Genomic DNA, 27,893 nt, shown 5'->3' with positions numbered 1-27,893 from the left:
TTAAAGCTGATTAGGGTTTGAATTGATAATCCCTTAAAGTTTCGAGTTTAAATTGATACAACTCCTAAAGTTTAATGTTTAAGTTGATACAATTATTAATTTATGGTTAAATTGATACAACTTATTGATATTAGCCTTATTTATAAATATAAATTTCTATAATTCAAGCATATCACCCAAATCTAAAATTTTACAATCAGAATAATGAACTCATTTATTTTAGAGCCTTAATTAGCCTGAACATTCTATTTCTTTTAATAAATTTTAACTGATATACACTTCTATATTTTGTCTAGACAAGAAATTGATATTACAGAAGAAATCCATGAAGGGTCCATGGACAAATCATTTTTGTACACCTAAATTTTTCTAGCCTAACATTAGCCGTGAATTTGACTATAGTTAGCAACTAATCTACAAAATATTTGGTGGTCAATTATACAAAGTTAGCCTTTTTGCTAAGTGATGATATTCATGTTTGCGAGTCTAAGCTGATCCCCAAATGGCAAGAAGTCGTTCAAAGAAACACAGGCATTATGCATCACATGTAATAGGGAAGTAGCTGCATCAATTTCACTTTCATCAATGGTTTGGGAGCTATGTATGTCATCCACATTTGGAATCTGGGTGGCTTGATGATAGATGCGTTCAGTAGAGGCAAAGAGACGGGAAGTAACGGACTCCGCGATGGAACTCCAGCCGGATATGGATAGAAGAGAATTAAGTGTAACTGGCAGATTGTTCAGCACACATTGAGGGTCCAGAATCAGTAGAGGCATATATTTACTGAAGCTACCAGATAGTAAACCAAGAAACTGGATTGCCTGAAGGAGAAAACATCAAAAGGTTTCAACAGCGCACCAAATTCAAATAATCTAAAAATGGCAACCTGAGTTGTATCTTAGGATGTTTTGAGCAATATTTATGTTAAGAAATTGATGAACTCAAGAACACTAGATAAAATCTTTCATATCCAGCCCACTCTATTTTTCGAGGAAAAAAAGTTCTCTAGTTTTTGAGAAAATATCACTAAGCTAAGCAGTATAATTCTTTGCGTTTCTACTTCCAGCTCACTCTAACAATCACTATATTTTTCCACCTAATAGTTTTATCATAAAATATGGTGGTCTGAAGTAAACTAAATCAGATAGCACTAAAAAGCAATAGTTTATTTTGTTCATGAAGCATGTTGTAATGAAGTTTATTGTCTAAATTTAAATGTGATTGTTTCATTGCGTACCGTGGAAGGATGCACCGACACACAGCTAATTTCTACTGCATCAACCAACCATTGTCTTTTGACATTTCCCTCCGCAAGTTGAAGAGCTGCAACAACCTCAACTAGTACATCCCATACGTCTGCAAATTAAAGGTCAGGTAAGTCAACAGCAATATGAAATCTCGGTATCAAATGCCAAGAAATCGACAAGAAACAGATAAGTATATAGACATGAGAAAGCAAGAATCCCATTTTGTGTTAAGATCACAAGCGAGCTTTCTATTTGGAGCATTCTAAAACATGAAATCGCTACTCCATTTGACAGACTTAATACTAATATAATTTCGTTCCTAAAATTTGTTCAAAGAAGTAAAACCTTGCGATTTCAAGTTCAGCATCAGGGTTTTCATTTTTCCTAGCTCACTCAATGGGAGAGAGCCATTCCTGGTTAGCTTGCCTTTGGCTTTCATCTTTTTAAGAACTTCAGAAAACTTCTGATCTTTTGATACAAGGTCCTCGGATGAAACCTGCACATGCCACTTCCAAGTCAGAAATGAAACTAGGTTCTTAAAATAAATAAATAAATGAAAGGCAGAAACGAGACTAAAAGCACAGTTGAATTTTTGTCTCCCCATAGAAAAGGAAACCCACTTCTTTACATCTTAAGGAGCAATTAACAAAAAAAAAAGAAAAAACCGTTCTGCAAAGGCTTTAGCAGTATAGACAACTAGTCGTCACATAAACTTGTAGTACCCTTCAATGAACACAATGAAAAAACCCTTGGAAATATGAAGAGGTCGAGTCGTGTACCTGAAGGAAGTTCATCAACCAGGTCTGCCGCGCCTTGCTGAGGCATCTTATTGCCTCAGACCACTCTTTTGAGGAGTTTACTTCATCTACTTCTCTGTTGGTACTGGAGGACGATGTAGGTAAAATAGTAAAAAGAGCAACCATGAAGTCTTCAATATGAGATATGCACTCCAATGAATTAAGATTAGCTTCCTCAAGACATTGGTAGAGGCCCTTCCAGCACGAGATGCATAGTAAATGCTTCTCATAATTGTACAGAAGTTGGTCCGAGTAAAAAGAAGACAAGTAGATTTTCATGTCATCGAAAAGTTTTTCAACCCTCGAATTAGAGAATACTTTCATGAGACCTGCAAGATGAGTAAGCAGCCATGCCTGCAGATTCAGCCCAAGTGTCCTAAACCTGGAGATGTCGGAGAGCTCATCAAGAAAAATAAGTAGTTGGTCAAATTTGTTTGCGTGCGCTAATGAGAACTTCAAGCATTCTTCCCTTAGAATGCCCTTTCTAAGAGCAGAACTTGGTGGCAGAAACTCAGCAACTTGGTCTTCATACCTCATGCAGCGCCTGATTATTGCTCCCCACTCTAAGGACGGCAGTCTGGGAGCTTGAGAAAGGCACCGTAGTGTGGTTACTAAAGTCTCAGTACGTGTAGCTCTCCCTGTCTGGAACTTTTGAAGTATTAGATTTTTCAAATCAAACTTTTTGACAAAATAAATTGTGCATGTAGCCAACAAATTTCTAGAGAGCGGGATTGCTCCAGTTCAACAAAGTGTTAATAAGAGTAGTATATGCTATCAAAAGAGATTTTATGAGATCAGATTGGACAATATCCTTGGTACTCGACTCACGGTTCATTGATACTCTCTTCAAATGATAAGAAGCAACTTTCACTGATACTCAAAAATGAAATTTGGAGAATACTAAAAGCTTCCTGATTTGTTGAATCAAGGTTATGGTTTGGAAAAAAAAAATAATAATAATAATTTTTTTTTAAAAAAAAAACGTGGATTGGAACAAAATGATAGGGATCTTTGGCAAATTTGATCAGAGGGTAAGTTGGTAATTGCAACATCTCTGAAGATAAATGGATCGGCACTATAATCGTTAATTAAAAATATATATTTTTCCTTGCCTCACAGGACCAAGAATTTATGTAATTATACTGCTACTCTGCCACAAGCCAATTGGAACTCCTTTATCCAATTCCTTAGGTAAGGAGAAAATGTTTTATCCTCACCCTTCATGACTTACTTTCTTTGTTATGAATTTATTTCTTATACGAGAATAATAAGAATAAACTATGAATTCTTTAAAGGGAGGAAAAAAACCCCAAAATTTTAAATGCAGAAGACCAAAGGGGGATAAGGTTAAAGATGTCACCCAAGAAGATAAGATAGATTAAAGAAAGCTACTTAAATTTTAAATTGCCAATTTATTCACCATTTTGGTTTTAGCACCTCTAAGAAGTACGATCATGTGACATTTATCCCAAACAGCTCTGTTACTGCTTGTTTAGATTTCCCAATGGAAAAGCTTCAAGAAATTGACTATGTAACACTTAGACGATTCAGTCACTATGCAGGTCAATTTATTGGGCAATAGGAATTTTGAAGAGAATTTCATTAACCCTGCATATACACACACACACACACACATATATATATTTTGAAAAAGAAACAAGTCTCTTCATTGAATTAACGAAAAGAGACTAATGCTCAAAGTACAATATAGGGTGATTTAACTATATATTAGAAGAAAAGAAATAAGTTTCACCTTAGGTTTTGGTATCATTATGAGGATGGGCCTCTTTTTTATGCAACTTAAATACTTAATGAATCGTGTATTCCAGTTTTAATAAAGATCCCGGTAAGTGAAAGGAATTATCCTAGTTGTATTTCAGTCTTATGAACAACTGCCTTCTTAGCTATTTTCTGGTACATTCAACTTGAGAAAAATTGAAGGAATTCTAGGGATTGAGATGCCTCAAGAGGGCATTTTGGTCTTCAATGAGGTTCAACCACCTTCCTTTGAGTGCGTATCTGTAACTGAGATTTTTGTAACCATCCCTTATTTCTTATTTTGAACAGCGCCCTTTTGTCTGGGCTCCCTTTAACCTGGGCTGGTTTTTCTTTTAATTGTCCGCTTGTAAAAGTATGGTTTTTCTTAAATTAAAGAGACGGGTGATGATGCACAATACATACATACATGTATGCATTCAATATACATTCAGACCAAAGCTAAAAGGAAAACAAAAGAAACATACCTCTGAAAGATTCAGCTGCATTAGCCAATTGCATAGCCGCATTCCTACACCATCCACTGGAAAATTTTGAGGTAAAGATCTTGAACCAGATACATCTGTCTCATTTAAGTTCTGAAGGTTTGGAAATTCCTTTGACCAAATATTATGTCTAAGGAATGAAACTGCCCATGCAGCAAATTGCTGCAAGTTCTTGTCATCAGAGTTCTGTGCAACAAGATACATCTCTTGCATAATTGATGTCAACAGTGGTTCACAAACACGACTTGAAAGAAGTGGACCCAGAAGATGAGAAGTCTCCTGTCAAGGAAATGTATTTTATAAGATGAGAAGTCTCCTGCCAAAGTTAATAAAAACATAACAGAAAGACATGTTACCTTTAAGTCATGTTCAGTTTGAACTGATGATATTGTAGGATACACATCGAGCAGACTTCCAACACCCACTCCCATGGCAGTTACTACTCCAAGCATTCCACCAAAATGGATCAAAGGACTATATGGATTAGAATAACATCTTCTAAATAACTCCAGCAACTCTTGGACACATCCAACTTCAATAGCATGCACCCCATCATTTAGAATGCCGGCAACGAGGTTCCCTACTCCTATGCATGATGCCATCAATAAATTCCAATGGGATATACTAGATTTTTTAACAGGCAACAATTCAGAAATAATCTCCTTATAGGCAGTTATTAAATGATCCAGTTCATCGCCATTCATCAACTCAAGTCTATGACAAAACAATGTCACGGTTGGTAGTGCAAGACAGGATCCAACAGAGAGAACTCTAATAGAAACTTCATCGAATGAACCCGAGCATTGAAGTACAGAATTTCCATGAGGAATCCATGAGGAAATCAAGCTTTTGATCTTCAGGACAGCATTATATGCTCCAGCTTTGTACATTGCAAAAACGGTATTAGCCAAACCAAGTACTAGTCCAGCAACACCCCAGACGTCGTCTTCCGAGTCACCATTCTTGTGCAACAGCTGAGAATCTACACTGATATCGAAAGAGTGTGCTGGAACCAACGCAAAAAGATCTTCGAACATATCTTTGGAAGATCCCGTGAGCTGACATATCATCAAAGATAAAGATCTAACTATAGTTCCTAGTAACTCTACTTCCTCTATCTTGGTTGTCTGCTTATCTCTACCCAAGTTTGATTTATCAACAATTTCAACCCCAGAAAGGAGATTATGGCTAGAATAGCCTAACCCAACTCCACAAGATCCTTTAACAAGGGTACTCTTGCTAACACTTGAAACCTGAAAAGGAGATTTCATGTTTTTCAAAATTGAAAAGATAGAAAGTTAACAACCACCATAATTGATTAAGAACATTGCAACCCCTTTATTTGTCTAATGCCATGCAGAAGAAAATAATAATTTACTTTGACAAAGCCCTCCTGCCGAAAAAGGATATGCATACCTCAAGAAGTCCGGAGATGATCTGTAATTTCAATTTATGGTCGGTGACATGTAGGCATCTAGAGATTATTCCAAGGGATATTGCAGATGGCCATTGACGATGTTCATGCTCATGTTGGAACAACCAATTTAACAGAAACTTAGAAGCAGATGATTTCACAGCATGGGCAGCCTGAGGCAAGACCTGATAACAGAAAGGAAAAAACCATGACACTAGTAATATTTCATATCATCAAATATTTGTTTCTTATCCAAGAAAGAGAAGGAAAATAATCCTCAAATTTTCATATGGTATATTTACTACATCCACAATGAGACGGATGCGGTAAGCTCACTGATCTAAAGTTGCACAAAGGCTAACAAGAAATCAGCTTTACTCCTGAAGGCCATGCCAAGAAGCTGGCCTCTTGACCTTAACATCGTAGTGATAACATAGCATTTCCATATGAATCTATACTCCAAAGTCCGAATTAATAATTATTAACCTACTTCGTACTGGATACCAGAGAATGATAACATGGATATTCAATAAACTTCAGAAAAATTCACTGAGATATTGACAGACATTCAAAGTTTCTTGATAACCAAATTGTGAAAGAGAAAGGTCGCTGAAGCAAAATATTACCATACAAAGTGCACCAATAGCTAGTGCCATATTTTCAGCACATCTTGGCAAAGCTTCTTCAGCAGCATGTATTATACTCTGAATGACAGGAATAACAACATTAATATCAAGATTTCAACAATTTTGGTACTATTGTAAATAACTGACGTGAAATTCAAGGTGCTATATAGGAGGGCAACAGCAATGTGAACCTTCAAAATTTCATTAGCCGCTTTAGAAGTTTTCTCTGAGATAACTGCAGTATCTCTATCATCGGTGGATAAAACTTCAGATTTTAACCAGCGTTCCATAAATGCTTTCCATGATTCTAGGGCTAAGAGAGCCATGGCAATATTCCTTGAAAGTTGAAGAGATTCACCAATTTCACACATCGCATTCTCATAACTGGTGTGTTCATCTTGTGTTCTCTGAATAAAGAACTGTCTAGTTAAGGGAAAGAAAATAAAATAAAATGAAGGTTACCAATTACAACTGCCTTACTCTTGTTGGACCATTCCCTTTTCTAGAAGAAAAGGAATGACATAGCAGTGCAGCAGCAGGCAGTACCCTGACATTACCTCTGGTTCCTGAGAACAAATTTAAGCAATTTAGCAATATTACACAAATAAACAGAGGAAAAAACAGCTCAAGATATGGAATGCCTAAACTAATTCACCAAAGTTTAATTCAATTGAATACAACCCCCATCTTCCTGAAGAAGAAATGGAAAGACATGGGATGCAACCTTAACTTAAGCACCCTATCTTCTAGTAGAATGGTTGCACGTCATATTTCCTTTTCATTTTATTAGTTTTTTCGAATATGATTTAATAATTCTTGCTTTACAAGCTTACCATGGGTTTTAAGATCTGAATTTAACCATTTTTCCATGAACTTGTGTAGGTGTTAGTAACTAAGTTGGTTTAAGATAAATATTTCATTCACTTCAACATAAACTAGTAACCATGAAATAGTAAATGTTATCTGTGGCCTTCAATGAATCAAAACTACTTTTCCTAGTGTGGGTGCTATTTTTGATGGAAGTAAAGTCACAAATTTCCAATAGTAGCACATGACTTCATTTATGCAATGAACATTTTTTTCTTATAGAAAATAATTGTTCGATATATTTTTCTATATTAATATTTTATTAAAATTTTAGTATGATCCTATTTAAACATTAACTGAAGTGCATGAGTGGTGTGCCCACAAAATGTGGAACCTCTATACTGCATGCACCATAGATTTATTGACAACCAATATATTTCGTTGATGTCAAGCAAATATAATAAAACAAAAGATTTCATAAAAGAAGAGAAGGGAGATCCAGATGAGGGGTTATAAGCGTCCACCCAAAAAAGGTTTCATAAACTAATTATTACAGGTTTCTACTGGTTGCAATATAAAGTACTATTAAATTCTTCTCATCTTGGGAAACAAAGAAGAAAAAGAAGAAGAAAAACAGTACCTGAAGCAAAAACAAGACGAGGAAAGACATCTAGTAGCTTCTCAATCTTACTTCCAGCAACTCTCTTCTCCTTTACTAGTCGTCTTCGGTTACTGGAACACATCGGGAATGATTTGTCAATTATTTTCCAAGAGCAACTGAAGCTGGAAGTAGATTATAGTAAATGCAGACCTGTGCTCGTGAAATATAATTTTGACCAAAAAATCTTTTATGGCACTGAGGATGTCCACATCTTTCTCAGTAAAAAGAACTGACATGCTCCTTTCTTTAAAATCTGGAATATTTCTCTCAAGAAGGGACACCTGGGAAAGCATGAATAACAAAACCAAAGGAAGGAATATCAAATATTGAATAAATAAATTCAATGTGTATTCCTACCCAAATCACTACCAGAAGTATTGGTGAGAACCCCAGTTAGGGATAAATTAGGATTACTAGTATGTTAATGGGTAAGGGCGTATTAGTAATTAGTTAGGGAGTTTGTTAGGATTTTTAATTATAAATAGAGGGAATTTGGGAGAGAGATAGCCCTCTTGAAAGGCTGTCAGTATACTGTATATTCTCTTATATTTTATCTTCGAGTGTTCTTGTGTTTCTTTGTGTGTTCTTGGAGTTTCCTTGTTCATCCCAGAAAGTAATGGGAAATTTACTATAATATACTAAGGGAAGCTTGAAAAGAAATGGGAAGCTTGAAGTCGGGCATAGAGAGACTTGATGAAATGAGGCCCATGAAACAATTGAGGTGCTCCTAATAACCCATGTGCATGAATTATTCAAATCTAAACCCTACAATCGCTCTTGGTGTTTCCTATAATATGTGGTGTATAGCTGAAGATATACCATTACGTACCGTGGAGGGTGATGTTGGGGGAGCTCAAGCACTTGGGAAAGTTCTGCACCTATAACCGGAGAGGAAGATGACCTTTCAAAACCACAGACCAAAGAGGAAGCTTCTGTGATGTAAGGAGAATAGGGGTTAATTGGGTAATTAGGTAATATTCTAGGTTAATTTCCTTTTTACCCCACTTGTAATAAAGCTCTATAAATAGAAACCTTTCCCTCTTGTACATTATCATTCTAATAAAAGATTCACAACCTTCCTTCTTGGAGGATTACTCCTTGAGGGTACTTAGGCTACATCATTCTAAGAGTGATGAGACCCCAACAAGGAAGAAGATGACAGTCTCGAGCGACAACAAGGAATAAACCCAAGCTGACAACATTCCTCATAGGAAGATTTTTAATTTCTTCAAACATTTGCTCCTCTAGATTAACCTAGTCAGGGAATTTTAACCTTTGTAGTATTGTTAGAACGCATAAACAAGTAGACTTTGTAGAATAACTAGAGTCAAGTCCCCATGGGACTAAGATACTTGTTCTAGCCCTTCAATAAGGTGAGCTTAACTCAATTTTCTGCCCAACTATTTAGCTCCCTGTCGAAGAGCTATCTCTGAGTTCCAAAGTCCAAGTTTGCTTCTTGTTGTCCCAACACTCAAATATAAAAACGCCTGTTTTTATTGCTAAAAGATCTGGAAAGGACTGGAAAGTGGGTTGGTGAATCCAAATATCTTCCAAAAGACTTAATTGAGTGCCCGCTCCAACTATGAATCTAGTAAGCCAAACAGAGAGAGGCAGATTTTTGGTAATGTCCAACCATGGTTTGTTCCATTTTTTCTGCTTTAACTCTTTCATCATCCACCTGTGAGGGTCACTACATCCATAAATACTGGAATTTACCTTTTCCCTAAGAGGATTTTCTTCTTGCGTGAATCTTCAAAGTCACTTCATCAGCATAGACAGGTTTTGGTTATTGAATGAGGCCACACCGCTCCTCCAAAACAACGTGAGCAAGGCTGTCCACTCCCACTTCACTAAGTTGAAACCTGGCTTGTAAACCCATCATTCCAGATGAAGTCTCTTTATCAACTTTCCCATAGACTTGGTTACATTTTTCGGGGCTTTGAGAAGAGAGAAGTAATGGGTAGGTGAGCAATTAAGAATAGACTAAGAGTAACTCTACACTTTTTGAAAGATCAAAGAACAAAGGAGGAAACTCCTTCATCCATCCAGCTAGGGACCCAATCCTATATCACTTATGATGCTAGGGTTTAGAATAGTCTGAATCTTGTGTTTTTTTAGGAGGAAACTTGGTGTAGTTTCCCGTTCGAGTGCTGAGTCAGAATATAGAGTTATGACACAATTTGTGTGTGAAGTAGTGTAGATACATCAACTTTTATCTGAGATGGGCTTCAGTGTTACTGTGCCAACTAAACTATGGTGTGATAATCAAGTTGCTCTCCGTACTGCATCCAACCCAATATTTCATAAACGAACTAAACATATTGAAGTGGACTGTCATTTATTCGCAAGAAAATACAAGGGTTGATATCGACAGGATATGTGAAAACTAGAGAACAATTGGGAGATATCCTTATTAAAGCAGTAAACGGAGCAAGAATAAGCTATTTGTGCAACAAGCTGGACATGATTGACATATTTGCTCCAGCTTGAGGGGAAGTGTTATAATATGTATTTATAATGTAATTATGATTAGTTGTCCTTTATTGTAATTTATATATCCTAGAGTAGAGTTTCTTAGTTGTATATATATATATATATATATATATATATATATGTATGTATGTATGTATGTATCTTCAGCCTGATTAATACAATAAGATCATTATTCTCTCTAAAACTATTGAGAATATGGTAATGGTCTTAGGCCAATCTCCTCTTTTTGGTAAAACAAACATTTCATTGATAAATGAAAGCTGGGGAAAACCCCAAAAGAGGATTACTAAAATGACTAAAAGGGTGTGTAAAACTCTTAGGTTTGAGAAAGAATCAGAATGCTTTATTCATTCACCAACGATATGAATATATACAAGTGTACAAAGCATAGAAAAGGAAAATATCGCAAAATATTTACAAGAATGGAAAACCCTAACTATAGAATTATAACACTCCCCCTCAAGTTGGAGCATATATGTTAATCATGTCCAACTTGTTACATAGATGATCTATACGTCTTCCATCCAATGCTTTCGTGAAGATATCTCCTAATTGTTTTCCAGTCTTCACATATCCTGTAGCTACCAACCCTTGTTGAATTTTCTCACGTACAAAATGGCAGTCAACTTCAATACGTTTAATTCTTTCATGAAATACTAGATTAGACGCAATATGAAGTGCTGCTTGATTATCACACCACAACTTTGTCGGTGTGGTGATTTCAAATCCCAACTCAACAAGAAGTTCATATATCCAAATCAATTCACACACAAATTGTGCCATTGCTCTATATTCTGATTCTGCACTTGAACATGACACCACATTTTGCTTCTTACTCTTCCAAGAAATCAAATTACCACCAACAAAACCACAATACCCTGAGGTTGATCTTTTGTCTTCTTTAGATCCTGCCCAATCGGCGTCTGAGAAACATTCAATATTAGTATGGCCATAATCCTTATATAATAAACCACGCCCGGGAGCAGCCTTCAAATAACAAAGAATCTGTTCCAATGCAGCCCAATGATCAACTGTAGGGCATGACATGTAATGACTCAAATAGGCCATATCGAGTCGAGTCACTGTAAGGTAGTTAAGTTTTCCACTAACCTCCTATATTTTTCAGGATCTTTTAGCAATTCTCCATCTTTTGTGAGCTGTAAATTGGGCATTATTGGGGTACTACATGGCTTGGCCCCGATCTTTCCTGTTTCAGTCAACAAATCAAGTACATATTTTCTCTGTGATAATAAAATTCCTTTCTTGCTTCTAATTACCTCAATTCCTAAGAAGTATTTCAACATGCCCAAATCTTTTGTATAGAATTGACTATGAAGAAAGGTCTTTAGAGACTGGATACCTAAAGCATCATCACCAGTAATCACAATATCATCCACATATACGACTAACAAGATGACACCACCCTCAGATCTCTTAAAAAGGACTGAATGATCTGACATGCTCTTCTGCATCCCGAAGCTTTCAATCACCTGACTAAATTTACCAAACCAAGCTCGTGGGCTCTGCTTTAATCCATACAAGGATTTACGAAGGCGACACACCGTTCCATTCTCCCCCTCAGCAACAAACCCTGGTGGTTGCTCCATATACACCTTTTCTTGAAGATCACCATGAAGAAATGCATTTTTAATATCAAGTTGATGTAAAGGCCAATGATTGATTGAAGCTAATGAAATAAACAACCGCACAGATGCCATTTTTGCTACAGGAGAAAAAGTATCAGCATAGTCAACGCCATAAGTTTGTGCGTAGCCTTTCGCTACAAGGCGCGCTTTTAACCGAGCAACAGAACCATCGGGATTGACTTTAACTGCAAACACCCATTTGCAACCGATAGCCTTCTTTCCTGCAGGGAGAGAAACTAAATCCCAAGTACAATTATCATCTAAGGCAGTCATCTCCTCCACCATTGCGGCACACCAACCAAGATGAGACAAAGTCTCATGAACAGTTTTGGGGATGGATACAGACTCTAAGGATGCAATGAATGAACATGTGGAAGGCGGCAAATGGTTATATGAAACAAAAGAGGAAATAGGATGAGCACATGTACGTTTACCTTACGAAGAGCAATAGGGAGAACATCACTCGTTTCTGGATCCAGTGACGAAGAAGACTCTGGTACAAGGCATGGAACTGAAGGAGGTTGTCGTCGAGTATAGACCTTAACGATGAGTGGAAGAGTAGAGGTAGCCACAGGTAGAGATGAATCAGGAAGAGGATCGAAGGGAGAAATAACTGTGTAGACAAGGAAATCATCCTCTAATTCCTTGATACCCCTTTTGGACACTGGAATAACCAAGGAAAATACATTTTAAGAACTTTGGATCCAGCTTGGTATGCAGAGGCCGAACATCCCAAAAAAAGCAAGTACAACCAAATATTTTGGGTGGAATGGGAAATAAATTTTGCTTGGGGCATAAAGTACGAAAAGGTATCTCACCTTTAAGAATAGAAGAAGGCATGCAATTTATTAAGAAACAAGCTGTGGGAACAGCATCAGCCCAAAAGAATTTTGGAACATGCATCTGAAACATCAAAGCTCTGGCTGTCTCAAGGAGATGACGATTCTTTCGTTCTGCAACCCCATTTTGAGATTGAGTATCGACACAAGAAGATTGATGAAGAATGCCATGGGCGAGTGTATGAGAGAAATATTCCTTAGCATTATCACTCTGTAGGATTTTAAGAGCACCACTAAACTAAGTTTGAATTTCAGCATGGAAGTTACGAAAATGAGAAAGTAACTCGGAATGACTTTTCATTAAATATAACCACATAACATGAGAATAGTCATCGACAAATGTAACAAAATACCTAAACCCTCCTTTGGACTCAACAGGACATGGACCCCAAACATCAGAATAGACTAATTCAAAAGGAGCACTAACTCGTTTATTGACTCGAGGATACAAACTCAAACGATGAAATTTAGCAAACTGGCATGACTCATAATTTAATGAAGACAAATGTTGAAGTTGTGGACGACGACTCTTCAACACAAAGAGACGGATGACCCAAACGACAATGATCTTCAAAGGGAGACGACACACTTGAGCATGTGATGGTCGTACGTGTTTGTGGTTCAAAGATGTAAAGACCTCCAAATTCACGCCCTTTACCAATAGTCTGTTTCGTCGTAAGATCCTAAAATAAACAATAACTAGGAAAAAAGGAGACACAACAATGAAGATCACGAGTGAGTTTACTGACCGAAATCTAATTAAACGAGAAATTTGGTAAATTTAAAACTGATGACAAAGAAATTGATTAAGTGAGATGGACGGTTCCTGATCCTAAAACAGGAGTGGAGGTTCCATCAGCTATAGTGACATTAGGTGAAGAGGTAGATGTACAAAGGTTAGAGAATAAACTGGGGTACCTGTCATATGGTTTGTAGCGCCAGAGTCAATGACCCATTTTGACGTGGAGGAAAGAAGGCATTTAGAAATGTTACCTGTCTCTGCGATGGTCGTAATGGGAATAGAAGATGATGCCCTCAATGACTCTTGATACTGCTGAAATTTAGCAAACTCCTCTACAGAAATCGTAATTGACTTGTCAAGATTATCAATAGTAGAGGCGACATGTGCAGAGGGTGATGGCATCCTCTGACCCTTATTCAGCAATCTTCTGCATTCACGCTTCGTATGGCCAGGTTTATGACAATGATAGTAAAAAACACCTCCTGGATTTGATCTCCATGAATAGTAGTTGGATCCATTCAACTTGTGTTCGGTTACTTTTGACACCATAGGAACAATCTCAGACATTACTGGTTTCTTATCAGCCATTACCTCAAAAAATAGACATCGGACAGCAGAGAATCAAACCCTAATTTACCGAAGAGATGTCTTTACAAGCAGTGAGTATATCTATATATCCCAAACAAACAAACCACCGAGAAGAGCCAACAACACTGAGGAAACTCACAGAAGACGGACGAAAAAAAAACAGCGGCGCACGCGCCTACAAGCGCCGGCACGTGGACGGACGGCAAGATGGAACAGTCGGCGCGTGAGCGTCACGCACTGGTCAGATGGCAACCGAACTTTGGGGTTTTGTAGATCGGCAGCTAGGCTCCTCGTTGGACTAGGCGGTGTCAAAAAAAAACATTTTTTTTTCCGCCGACAGCGGCTGATGACTGTGGCGGCGGCGGCTAACGACGACGAACGAACCGAAGACGGCGACTGTGAGCAAAAGTGTAAACTCACCTCTCCACAAAACTCTAGACGTATCACAATGACTGCGGCGGCGGCGGCTAACGATGACGAACGAACCGAAGACGGCGACTGTGAGCAAAAGTGTAAACTCACCTCTCCACAAAACTCTAGACGTATCACAAACGGGTTCTAAATTCTCAAACCCTAAGTTTGTTTAGAGAGCTCTGATACCATGTAGAACTCTTAAGTTTGAGAAAGAATCATAATACTCTATTCATTCACCAAAGATATGAATATATACAAGTGTACAAAACATAGAAAAGGAAAATATCACAAAATATTTACAAGAATGGAAAACCTTAACTATAGAATTATAACGAATTCTCCTTTCATCTCCTTTAGGCCACATCAAGATGGAATTAGGGCAAATGAAAGACCACCCAAAAGAAGACAGAACAATATCACAAAATTTTGCAGTAAATGGGCATTGCAAAAACAAATTAATTGAAGATTCAGCATGTAGATGACACATGAGGCACCAAAAGGGAGAAATACACATATAAGGAAATCGATGCTGCAAACAATCAGCAGTATTGATAGCAACCTAGCTAAGCCCCCAAAGAAAAATCACAGCCAGTCGCCTCTTTTTGAACAATCAATCCATTGTTAAAATCTCAGCAAGTTGAAACTATTTATGTAATCCCCAAGCCTATCTTAGGCCAACCCTAGTCATCTCAGTACAGTTGTTCTTCTATAAAAGAAGAAAAATATTGCTAATAACTAGAGAAATGGTTTCATCTTAAAGTTTACCTCAAATTGTGCCAAGGCATCAAAAGCAGAAGCCTTCGCCTTCGCCCACAGCAAATCATGACTAGGAGAAGTTGATGTGCCAACAGTGAAAAGAATTCCTATTATGTTTTTTGAAGCTTCTGGATAGACTTCAGCATCAATCGCCCCCCACCTGAGAAGCTTACAGAGGCTGCCAAAAAGCCAAGTCATCCTCTTAAATAGATCAATGATACAAGAAGTTAAAAGTTAATGTTAACTATTTTTAGCTTAATAATTTCAATGTCAACCAAATTGAAGAAAAATATTTTCCCTCAGACAGACTTTGTCATAAACTAGTTTGATTAGATAAAAGTGGTTGGAGGTCTGGGTCCCTATTTTGTGGCAAGCAAAAATGTTTCTTTTTTGGTGTGTGTGTGTGTGATAGAAATTGCAAGCAGAAGGATTCATAAGTTTAGTTAGTATCAATGTGAATGTAATATAAAAATAGTAATAATCTCACATTGGTAAAAGTTAAAGCTACTTTTTCTTTGATTTTCATAAAGTCCAATGGTAGTTCATTGGGAGCAGTGACTAACCTATTTGCAAGAACTGGATTTGCAGAATAGTCCAGCGGATTCTCGGCAATGACATTCCATGCCGTGTAAAAATCTGAAAGGTTTATTATGAACTACATAAGTCTAGACTATTTGGTTCTTAATGTACAAAAAATTTAGGTAGTGATAGATTATGAGAAAATAACTTATAGACAGTAAGTATACCGATGACATCAGCTTCACATAGATGTGCAAGACCTTGAAATCCAAGAGCTTGATTGATAGGATCAGGGCTTTCAATGCATGCCTGTTAATCAAGAGGATAAATTAAATCCGTCTGTAATAAATGTGAAACAAAAAAACAAAGATAGAATGGTTTCCAAGAAAGCCATACCGAAACGGACAAGATAAGGTCCACTCCTCTATCTACATCTTTTCTGCAAACATCTCGTACCGAAGCAGCTAAACTGAGACAAATCTCTCCTTCATGATTAAAGTCTGAAAATCCCTTGGGAAGCAGGACTCTCTACAGGTGAAGAAGCCAATGGAGCATGATTACACAATTAGGTATCAGGAAAATGTAGAACAAAGGAAAGACAAGCCAATAACCTGTTAGGCCACCAATTATATTGAAATATAGTAGAAAGGGTAATAAAGGGAAAGCATGTGTGTGTGGAAGTATTACTTCGGGCGGGGGGGCGGGGAAGAGAGGAATATATGTGAAGGAAACTTTAGGAAGTAGGGTCTGGTTGTTTTGGTGTAGGGAGTCTTCTCTCGGTTGTGAGAGAGAGAGATAGGGGTTGATCATTGTTCTCTGTGTTGTCTTGATTTTGTAACAGCCATTGGCTGATTTCTGATTGAATAAAACTTCTTGAGTTGGTGTCCTATCGGATTGGTATCAGAGCAGCAACCTAGGAAAAGTTGGAAGATGGCTCATAAGAGATTCAAAGAGAAATAGGAGGTGTTCGATCATGAAATTTCTGGCATTCACATAGAAATTCAGAAGTTACCGATAATTGAAGAAAATTTGGCATCATTAGCCAAAAGCATTGAGCGACTAGGAGTACAAGCAGAGAAACAACAGAAGATGTTGTTATCGTATGTTGCGGAGATGAGGAAAGGACGTTCGGTGGTGTCTGGAACAGTCGACGAGTTCAAAAGCCAAAAGAGAATCTAGAGAAGTGATTGGAGAGCTGTTGATGAACTAACGAATGTTGCAAAGTCGGGAGCAGAAGAAGTGATAAACGATCGAAGTAAGTTTAAAAAGGTAAAAATGCCAATCTTCAATGAAATGGATCCTGATTTGTGGTTGTTTAAAGTCGATTGATACTTTCATATTCATAAATTGATGGAGTCGGAGAAGATGATGGTGGTTGTAATCAGCTTTGATGGAGCAACATTGGATTGGTATCGATCGAAAGAAGAACATGAGTCGTTCAAGGATCGAAAAGATTTGAAGTAGAGATTACTTGTGCGATTTCAATCAATGAGAGAAGGATCGATCTATGGTTGATTTTTGGCAATTATATAGGAATCGACGATAAAATAGTATCAAAACCTTTTCGATAAGCTGGTGGCGTTGTTACTGCATTTGCCGCATGATGTTTTAGAAGAAACTTTCGTGAATGGGCTAACTCCATGGATCAAGGCTGAAGTGGAGTGCTGGGAGCCCGTTGGGCTTGCACAAATGATGAAGTTGGCCTAACGTGTGGAGAACTGTGAATTAACGTAGCTTGAGGCAGGCCCGAGCAAGCAAACCGAAGGTAAGACTCAGTCTGTCGTTAGTAGTGTTAAACCTAATATTCCTGTTGTTGCGAAAGAGGGAGGAAATCAAATTGAAACTACGCCAATGAGAAGGATTACACTGAGAGGAGTGGTGGCAACTAGTAATCGGCGAGAAGGACCGATTAAAAGGTTGTCTCAGCTGAATTTCAAGCCAGGAAGAAGAAGGACTTGTGTTTCAGATGCGATGAACAATATACGAGGGTCATCGATGTAAAGTTCGTGAACAGAGGGAGTTACGAATTTTGGTGGTTCAGGCGAATGAAAAGGAAGTAGAATTGATTGATGATGTCGGTTAGCCAGAGGAACAAGTGGAATTGAAAACGCTTAAGGTGGAGGACGAATGGAGACCGGTGGTGGAATTATTGATTAATTCAGTGGTAGGGTTAACTAATCCCGATACGATGAAGTTAAAAGGGAAAATGAAAGGTGAACCAGTGGTAGTTTTGATCGATTGTGAAGCGTCTCATAATTTCATATCAGAAAGGTTAGTAAATCTTTTGAAATTGCCAATGGTTGAAACCTCCAATTATGGTGTGATCTTAGGCTCTGGTTTTGTAGTAAGGGGGAAAGGAGTTTGTAACGATGGAGTTGTCAACTGGAGAATGGGTGATGCGAGGTAGTTTTCTTCCTTTGGAGTTAGAAGGCGTGGATATAATTTTGGAATGTAGTGGTTACATTTTCTAGGGGTTACTGAAGTTGATTAGCATAACTTGATTGACTTTTAGTTAAAAGGATCGAGTGATTGTGTTGAAGGGCGATCCTAGTTTTACCAAGGCTCGCGTGAGTCTTAGGCGTATGATGAAATCATGGACTGGTTTGGATCAAGGATTCTTGATCAAGTGTCGAGCAATGGAAGGGGGAGTATCATTGGCTGAATGGTACGGGGTGGATGAAGTTTATACAATGTCTGATTCCATACTGCATTGTTAGAGAAGTTTGAGGATGTCTTTGATTGGCCAGAAGAGTTACACCAAGGAGGAGCACTTGAACATCATATACATTTAAAGAAAGGTACTAATAATGTGAATGTTAGACCATGCTTATCATCAAAAGGAGGAAATGGAGAAGCTGGTGGATGAAATGTTATCTTTAGGTATCATAAGGCCGAGTACCAGTCCATATTCAAGTCCAGTCCTGTTGGTTTGAAAGAAGAATGGGGCTTAGAGGTTTTGTGTAGATTATAGAGCTCTCAATAATGTCACGATTCCTGATAAGTTTCCCATTCCGGTTATTTGATGAATTGAATGGTGCTCAGGGTATCATTAGATGAAGATACACCCGGGTGACATGGAGAAGACAAGATTTAGAACTTATGAAGGGCACTATGACTTCTTAGTTATACCATTTGGGTTAACAAATGCTCCATCAACTTTTCAGGCATTAATGAACTCCATTTTCAAGCCTTATCTACAAAGGTTTGTATTAGTATTTTTCGATGATATCTTGATATATAGCAAGAATTTAGAAGAGCATTTGCAGCATTTAAAGTTGCTGTTATCAGTTCTTCGGGAACATGAGTTGTATGCCAATCGGAACAAATGTTAGTTTGCTCGCAGTAGGGTGGAATATTTGGGACACGTAATCCCAGGTCAAGTTGTGGAGGTTGATCCTCAAAAGGTTCGTGTAATGTTGGAGTGGCCTATTCCAACCAATATCAGAGAAGTCAAGGGATTCCTGGATTTGCCAGGTTATTGTAGGTGGTTTGTTCAGGATTATAGGAGCATTGCAACTCCATTAAGTCAACTTTTGAAGGGAGGAGCTTTTGGTGGTTTGAAGAAGCTCATGGGGCATTTGAGAAATTGAAACAGGCCATGGTAACATTGCTAGTGTTGGCATTACCTGATTTTAATCAACCTTCTGAGGTTGAGAATGATGCTTCGGGGTATGGAATAGGGGTTGTGTTTGTGCAACAAAGAAGGCCGATTGCATTTTATAGTCATACATTGTCTATGCGGGATCGTGCTAAGCCGGTATATGAAAGGGAGCTTATGTGTTGATGGCAATGCAATGGCAGCCTCATCTTTTAGGAAGAAGGTTTGTGGTCAAAATTGATCAGAGGGCGTTGAAGTTTCTTTTGGAGCAGCAGGTTATTCAACCCCCAACATCAAAAGTGGATTGTGAAGCTATTAGGTTATGATTTTGAAGTAGTCTATCAGGCGGGACTTGAAAACAAAATAGCTGATGCTTTATTCTGAAGCCTCTTACTGTGCATCTGGTTCACTTATCAATTTCTACGTTGTTGGATGTGCAAATTATCAAAGATGAGGTGGAGAAAGATTCCAAATTGATGGACAGAATTGCTAAATTGAAAGATGTTGACAGTGTCCCAAAGTTTACATCGCCACGGGGTATCTTGAAGTATAAAGGTCGATTGGTGTTATCCAAGTCTTCTACTTCAAAACCTACAGCCCTACATAAATACCATGATCCAGTATTTGGAGGACATTCTGGTTATTTGAGGACTTATAAGAGATTGACAGGGGAGTTGTATTGGGAAGGAATGAAAAGGGACGTGAAGAAAGATGTGTAGGAGTGTGTTGTTTCTCAATGGAATAAGACCTTGTCACCAGTTGGGTTGTTGTTGCAATTGGAAATTTCAGATGCTGTTTGGAGTGATATTTTAATGGATTTCATTGAAGGGTTACCTAAGGCAGGGGGATGTGATGTGATATTTGTGGCGGTGGATAGGCGGAGTAAATATGGGCATTTCATTGCTTTAAAGCGCCCTTTTACTGCCAAGTCCATCGCAGATGTGTTTGTTAAGGAGGTGGTTAAGTTACATGGTTATCCTAAATCAATAGTGTCAGATAGAGATAAGGTGTTTATTAGACATTTTTGGCATGAACTCTTTCAATTGTCGGGTACTCAACTCAATCGAAGCTCAGCCTATCATCCCCAAGCACTCACACAACTTACTTGCAGACTCCCAAATGCACGATCATTGATTTCCCAGGTTTGACATAGCAATCGAGTTGCTGTAGCATATAAGACTCTGGAAATAAAATAAACAATTAGAGATTAGAAGAAGCTATCTGAATACATAGTAAGCCACTAAGAATACTAAATACATCCATCCTGTATGTATGAAAAATGTGACACTTATAAACCAACCAGAATATGTAACAGGAAATTGATGATTAAAATAATCCTAACTTCTAATCAACTGGAGCATCAGAGCCCTTGGGGCTGCTTTTCTTTTTTCTTTTAAGAAAAAAGGGATACCACATTTTTCATTAGAAAAGTGCTCCAACATACAAGAGCGTCAACTTGAGCTGGTGGCAATCACGTAGTAAGATTAAGTGTAGTCTCTATTGCACGCTATGTTCTGGGGAACTCAATAAAAAGAATACAACTTTTTTGACTAAATGATTCTAGCACTTCACTTATAGAGTATTTATAAAAGGATTAAATCTATCATAACCTATTAGGTTAAGCTTTTGGGTTCATTAATGATTTAACATGGTCTCAAAGCAACATGTTCCATATACAAACTGTGTCATTTTCTTCCCAATTAATACTACTAACCACTTGTTGGGCCTCATGCAATTTCTCAAGTCCACTGGCAATAGGTAATATAAAAATATTGAAAAGAGATTAACTTTATCGTAATATATTAGTTTAAGGTTTTTAGCTCAGTGGTAATTTAAGGGGTACCTTATGGAAACAAGTCATAGCTTGTATATATGTTTCTAGAAGAGGCTGTCGTTCTGAATTTTTTAGTTATTGCTAGTTCTCACAATCGATGGTTTGATATCTTTAAGTTAGATTCTCTACTTTTGAGAAATTTATCGAAATCAAAGACAAGGTTACTCTTTTTTGGTTGATTTAATGGAATGAATGTGGTCCATTAAAGGAGCACAATATACAAGGTTTTTTCCAATTTAGCTATGGAGAGGGTCTTGCTTAAGGAGACATGGCATGTGGGTGCTTATTTAGGTCCTTGAAGTGAAATTCTTGATCCCCCATCTTAACAGCACATCCTTCTCCTCGTGCAATATGAGGTGTGGTCTCTTGAAAAGTATGAGCTTTTCTAAGTCAAATCTCTAAGGATACTTTTCAATATGAGGTGTGGTCAATCTTTGACATAGAAAAGCTCATACTTTTTGGAGATTGGCTTCTTCAAGAGACCACATCCCTTATCCTCTTCCTATGCGGTGAAGATGTGAGGGACCAAGCCAAAGTTTTGTGAGTGAATGATGTTTGAGCCATGCAATGGGAGATATGGGTCGAGAAAACAGCAGAATGTTTAGCGACACCCCAAGAATATCAACAGTTGAAATTTTGATCCACATTTCTTTTGTCTTCAAATTATCTTTCTAGTTCTATATGTCAAGTCCTTTTCCGTAAGACCTTATATTTCATACATCTTCAATCACTTGACTTATCTCATAAAAGATTATATATGAGGCAAAGTGGCAATGGCAACTGGCAACGAGAGATGAACAAATAAATGAAAGTAAAACAAAACCATAAGTATTTTAAGGCACTTACGGTTTTGAATCTTTACGAAGCATTGGTGAAATAGTTTCAACTATGAACGGAACCATTGCACTGTGAGAAGCAAGGCATGGAAGCAATCCCAAAAGTTTAAGCTGCATTAACATGAAAGAAGTATACGCAGATGTTTAGATAAAAAGACAAATGATGCCTGAAACAAAAGGCAAATATTAAAAGTATTACTATCCATGCCAGATATAAAGGTGTGAATAGTATACTGAAGAAACTTATTTTTTGTTGGAGGATAATGTCCACCGACTTCTATTATATTTTCTAAACAAACCCTGTTCTAAAAGTGAACAATTAAAGTTCGTTCTAACCTATAATTACAATAAATTTGTACTAAATAATATATTTTCTCACTGTATAATGTATATTACAAAGGTCTAGAAAGCTAGGATTACTAGGGTGCGACTGAATGGTTGTGCTCAAGCATGAATAGGAACAACCCAATACCTTACATGCCACTAGATCTTCCCACCTAATGAATTTTGAATTAACTCCACTGCACGAGTTTCTGTCCTCATTGATTTTAAGTCCTAATATGGTCTCGGAATTTGAGAGGATGTATGAAGCAAGTCTTGTACCTACCCACTTTGAAACCTTCCACTAGAGAATCCTTTCCATCTCCTTGGAGACAAGTAAACTAAAAATATCGACCACGACAACAAAAGAAACAGGGGAAGAGGATTCTATTGTCTTAGTCCCATAGTAGCATTGATATTTCTCCTTGGTTTATCGTTAATTAATATGGAAAATTAAACAAATTCTCAACCAAGTTTTCCACTTATACCCAAAATACCACGTCCAATAAACCTCGCCCCACACAATTTTTTTTTTACAATAAAAATAAAAAAATAAAACCCCTTATCAAAATTAATCTTGACCATTTTGCATGACAGTCCAATATCACCTCTTCCACATCATCCAATTGAAGCTTTTGATTCTCTAAATTCAAATGAAGTATAAATTAAAACTTACCATTATTGATCTATAAATGTGTGATTGATATTTTTTTTTTTTTAAACAGAAACGAACTTTTCATTGAATTAATGAAAAGAAGCTAATGCTCAAAGTACCATACTTATTCCTTATAAATGGTAGAATCCCTCTACTAAGATAAACCGTGTCCTAAAGGCTGAAATTCAAGACCACCTATTTTCCACTGACAGTTCGTCACACCATTTTTCTAACATTTGCTTCTCTCCTCTTTTGAATAAGCTCTACCTCTTGATATAGAAACCACATCCAAAATACAGCCCTGTTGTACGATCATCCTTTAAAGAAAAAAGCAAAGTATGAACACTTGGAGAATGAAACCAGTGTGCTTTTGTCAATCTAGATTGAAATTTTTCTCTAACTAGATCATATTATTTTAACTGCTGTTACTTGACGTAGACTATCAAAAATGTTTCGTAATTACTCAATTTCCAATAAACAAGCTAAGTGGAGGTCTTTTTTTGACATCTACCTTTCCTCTTTTTTTTCCCCTTTTTTTTGGTACATTTCATTATATTAATGAAATTTTGTTTTGTTTTTAAAAAAAATAAAAGAACAAACAAGGTACACATATATATTAAATAATAATGAAGTATTTTATGGAAATACCCTAAGTTCACAACATTAACAACATCCAGAATATTGACTGTTTTCTCATAAATATGAGTATCGTAACGGAATGGATAAGCTTTTCTAACATTGTTTTTTATTTTATTCAAATGATTTACATTGATTGATAGACCCAAACAAATCCACTGATTTATATTATTGCCAGTATTGATATTTTTTTTTTTTTTTTTTTTTGAAATGGAAACGAGGCTCTTCATTAAGAAGATGAAATGAGACTAATGCTTAAAGTACAAGAATGTTATACAAAACGCATAAAACAAAAGGACCTATGGATCAGGAGGTGCACCCACATCAACTAGGCTGACACCCCTTAGCACCCTCGTCATTTCCGAACAAAACTAAAATCAATATACGCAGCCCATAGGAAGGATTAGACAACAGTACAAAAAGGACAGTGTCCGGGCTAAACACTACAAGACGCCTCATATTGTCATTATTGATATTGTAAACTTCTTTTTCTAATTTTCACTAAGTTATATGATGGAAGGGTAAAAGATAATAGAAAATTCACAACTATACAATATAATCAATAATCTACAAAAATATATCAATATTTTACAGTTACGAGTTTATGTTCCGGAGGTAACTATTACAGCTAATAGTGACTATCATTGACTGAAATGAACATTAAAATATTCTCAAATGGTAAAAAAAAGATGATTTGAAGATAACATGCAATGAAACAAACAATATCACATTCGGGCACATGCTGAAAAACTAGTCAGACCCAAGTGAAAAAAGAAAACTCACCACCATATCCTGGCGTTGAACTTCTTTTCTTGAAAATATATTACAGTAAAAAAGGACTAAAAGTAACAAGTGAAATCCAATTTTCGGATCCAAAGTTCCAATTGCGGCTAGTAACTCTACAGCATCAGTCGCCAATGAATGATGCGCCACCATAATGGCAGTGATTGCACTTACTAGGAAGGGCATTTCTACAAAAGCAAATGATAAAAGAATATCAATCACTTATCCCATCAATCCATGGATGCCAATTGCCAAAATATAAAAGCTCTTATTAGGACAGGGTGAGAAACTCATCAAAAACGAATATTTTTTTTTACCTTTAACAAATAATTCATCAAATTGAGTGAGGGGCAAGAGGGATTTTCGTCTACCGACAATCCATAATGTGTATTCTCTTAATTTTGATGTCCAACACTTTTTGGGCAAATCATTATCATCTTTGCCATTACTCTGGCCATAAAGAGCACTATCCAAAAAGAACCCAGTGGATGGTGAAGAAAGACCCTGAGGTAAAATGATTTGAATCTTATCAATTGTCAATCGCCATTTCAAGCATCTCTGTACTTTTAGGCAACAATTACAGTTTAGACAAAGAAAAATACTCAAGACATATTACAAGATTGACCTGGAACCATAGCTTTTCCAAAAGCCTAACAACAATGGACCCAGGTGTGCTAATTGATGGAAACTGGAACCCCCTCTCCTCAACTTTGTCCTTTGAGTTTGTTGTCACCAATAGCGTCACCAACAACTTTTCTAACATGGAAAGCAATTCAGTTGCTGCTCCTTTAATGGATTTTGAAGGAGATGACATGAGACTGATGGCAGGAAAGACAAATAGAAGTTCTTCACTTGGAACAAGTGTTGTTGCCCTGTTAGCATATTCTGAAAAGCCATATGCATCATTATATATTCAACACTATGACAGTAAAGTGGACAATGTTGAGAGAAATTTTCTTATAACCAACTGCCAAAGGAAGAAAATGTGAATATAAATAATAGGTACATGTAGGATACATTCAACTAAACAGCAAACATACCACGTTCAGCTTTCCACTGTAGGAGGGAGAGAAGAAGTTTCAGTATCAACAATTGCTCGTGTTCTAGCTCTGATTTTATGAGGATTGTAAATAATGATGGGAAAACTGAAGATAGCTTTGGTACATATTGCATCCCAAGGTCCTTTTGTACGGACAACAAGTATCTTGATTGTTCAAGAATACGCTCATAGCCACAGACATGTCTGTCAAGACATGCATACAGGGAGAGAACTGTATCCAACAATTCTATGCTGCGTTGTTGAGCCTCCATTGTGAGATGCTAAGTGGGGAAAAAGGGACAATTCAAAACAGAGATTGAAATTTATACTATTGTAATTGAACTAAGCCATGGTCAAATCTATCAAAAAGTTTAACTAAACCTCCAAACTACTGTGCAAGCAAGAGGATACACAAAACATACTGACAATATAATCTAAAATTTCACTGTGGTGAAGAATGAAACGACTGCATACCGATCCATTGGTGACTAACACTCTTAACACCACAGTACAAGCGTCCACCAACGATTCCACCAAATGTATGAAATTCCAGAAATCCTACAAAATGATGAAGAAATATGAACCTTATTGATATAAATCGACCGCAATCATTTGTATATTGATTAGTATGCTTGTTATGTGAAAATCTTAAAATGATTAATATCAAGTTTAAATATTATAATCCAAAACGTAATCAAGATAATATTGAAAATTATCTTCCTCCTGCCAACTTACTTCTAGAGTTTTGTGTGGGACATACTCGAGGCTTCGAATTAACAAAGCAAGAACTGGCATTGCCTCGTGTGGATATGAGCAACAAACCGACATAATTGATGACATCAAATTCCGTGCAAATAATGAAGATGATGAGTCTGAGAACTGTGTTCTTAATATTGAATAGTTCACAAATGGGCTTAAGAATTTGCAGACGGCTTCCATTCCCAGTGACTTGTTTTGTACTATAAATAGTGGAATTTGGTGCAAGAGCTGGGCTTGAACATCCACTCGACAAGACAACACCTGCCACACACCCCACACTGCCACTGCTTTAAACTTCACATTAACCAGCAAGAATTGGACTGCCCAATAAATAAGTACAGAACCAGAGGATTGACTTTCAAATTTAATAAGCATTAGTATCTTATAAACCATAAAAGTAAGCATTGGTTTCACCAAACTCAAAATAGCACTGATGCAACCAAACATCAAATGGGTCTGAACTCCAACAATCCACACGAGTATTTTATTGTGATTCAAACGTACAAGAGATGATCCCTCTTTATACAAAGGATGTAAGCCGGCTATCCAAACTAAACCAATAAAGTCCAATGATTGACAATTCAAATGAAAATCACAGAACTACTAATTACACGCATGATGTGCTACCCCTAATTATATACATAATGCCACATTGTCCTTATAACTCATTGTTAGAATGCCTTAAATTTAGTGTGTGGTGCTTTGAACATCCAAGTACAGGTCTAGGGGCAATACGCCCTGGTGTTCGGGGGAAAACCTAAATTATTTAGGCATTTGTCACCTTTACGTTCTTTACATTCATGACCCTAGGGTTTAGAGAATGCACTATATAAAGTCTCTAACCCTAGATGCTCAATTCTATCTATCTAATTTTCTCTAATAAAATTGTTCTCTTCCTATTCGTAGATATAGCTAACTCTGTTAGTGAATCCCGTAAATCTTCGTGTTAATCTCTTTTACTTTACGTTTCCTACTTATCTTTGATTGTCTATTCTTAACACTTTTCAGAATTAATATCGATTCCACGCAACGAACGTCAAGCAATCTCTTCACAGAACAACTCCACTTACCTTAACAAACGGATGAGTTTCCGCGGAGCCAAACTGCCATGACCCATTGTGTTTACGGAACCCAAATTGAACGAGAAAGCCCAGTCCCTTGACGAACACGTCAACAAACCGCGATTCGGATCCTTCGAGAGCGGCTTGGAGTTCCGTTAGGGCGCGAGAGACATCGATGTGAGAGTCCTTGACTAAGCGGCAAAGCTCTCGGACTGATTGGTCGACGACGGCGGGAGAGGAATGGAGGAGGCATTGGGAGATGGCTTCTCTTCCCGGGTCGGAATCGGAGTCGAGATGCTTCGGAGCAGTTCGGAGTTTGGAGAAGATTGAAGCGACGGCGAAACGTTGAAGCGACTGTTGGGGAAGCCGGAGTTTCTCTAGCAATGGAGCATACGAGTCCATGACCAGCAAAAGAGAAAGAATCCAGCGAAGGGGATTTTTATTGGCGGGAACTTGGATGGCTATAAATCTGATTACGATGGAAATTGTTATATGAAATCAATCTTATACATGATATGTAGCTTTCAATTTCGTTATTTATACCAGCTTTTTAAATTA

General features: G+C 37.3%; 1 protein-coding gene and 1 pseudogene across 2 annotated transcripts; one reads left to right on the top strand and one right to left on the bottom strand.

Annotated features, from left to right (window-relative positions):
• Positions 1-188: 188 nt before the first annotated feature.
• Positions 189-27,847, bottom strand: RST1 (ARM repeat superfamily protein). Of its 2 annotated transcripts, none has more exons than XM_039049013.2 (25): positions 27,345-27,847; positions 26,251-26,535; positions 25,990-26,073; positions 25,517-25,796; positions 25,102-25,361; positions 24,794-24,980; positions 24,477-24,664; positions 22,092-22,192; positions 20,517-20,592; positions 16,210-16,341; positions 16,041-16,122; positions 15,858-15,930; positions 15,304-15,472; positions 7,967-8,097; positions 7,796-7,887; positions 6,829-6,914; positions 6,540-6,755; positions 6,349-6,426; positions 5,725-5,907; positions 4,665-5,561; positions 4,291-4,587; positions 2,030-2,689; positions 1,596-1,746; positions 1,241-1,359; positions 189-824 (listed from the first exon to the last, which is right to left on the bottom strand). In XM_039049013.2, exons 1-25 carry the CDS (start codon positions 27,735-27,737, stop codon positions 459-461), a joined length of 5,586 nt encoding a protein of 1,861 aa, XP_038904941.2. In that variant the 5' UTR covers positions 27,738-27,847; the 3' UTR covers positions 189-458. The 2 variants fall into 2 exon arrangements, with proteins under 2 accessions (XP_038904941.2, XP_038904942.2); XM_039049014.2 differs by having other exon boundaries at positions 26,251-26,552; positions 27,345-27,472.
• On the top strand, positions 17,204-18,220 carry LOC150032727 (uncharacterized; annotated as a pseudogene).
• Positions 27,848-27,893: the final 46 nt, after the last annotated feature.

Source organism: Benincasa hispida, chromosome 11 (genome assembly GCF_027475165.1).
Source record: "Benincasa hispida cultivar pf3 chromosome 11, pf3_genome.v1.1, whole genome shotgun sequence".
Lineage (NCBI taxonomy): Eukaryota > Viridiplantae > Streptophyta > Magnoliopsida > Cucurbitales > Cucurbitaceae > Benincasa > Benincasa hispida.
Note: the sequence above shows the minus strand (reverse complement) of the source record. Positions and strands in the feature narration are given on the sequence as shown.

What these genes read in the sequence shown, in the direction of transcription:
- RST1 (XM_039049013.2), bottom strand. Translation starts at nt 27,737, where the DNA reads ATGGACTCGTATGCTCCATTGCTAGAGAAACTCCGGCTTCCCCAACAG. An exon ending in ATGCCTTGGCACAATTTGAG is followed by an intron (nt 8,098 to 15,303) that starts GTAAACTTTAAG and finishes ATGCTTTCCCAG; the next exon opens with GTGTCCCTTCTTGAGAGAAA. An exon ending in AAACTGAACATGACTTAAAG is followed by an intron (nt 4,588 to 4,664) that starts GTAACATGTCTT and finishes TTTCCTTGACAG; the next exon opens with GAGACTTCTCATCTTCTGGG.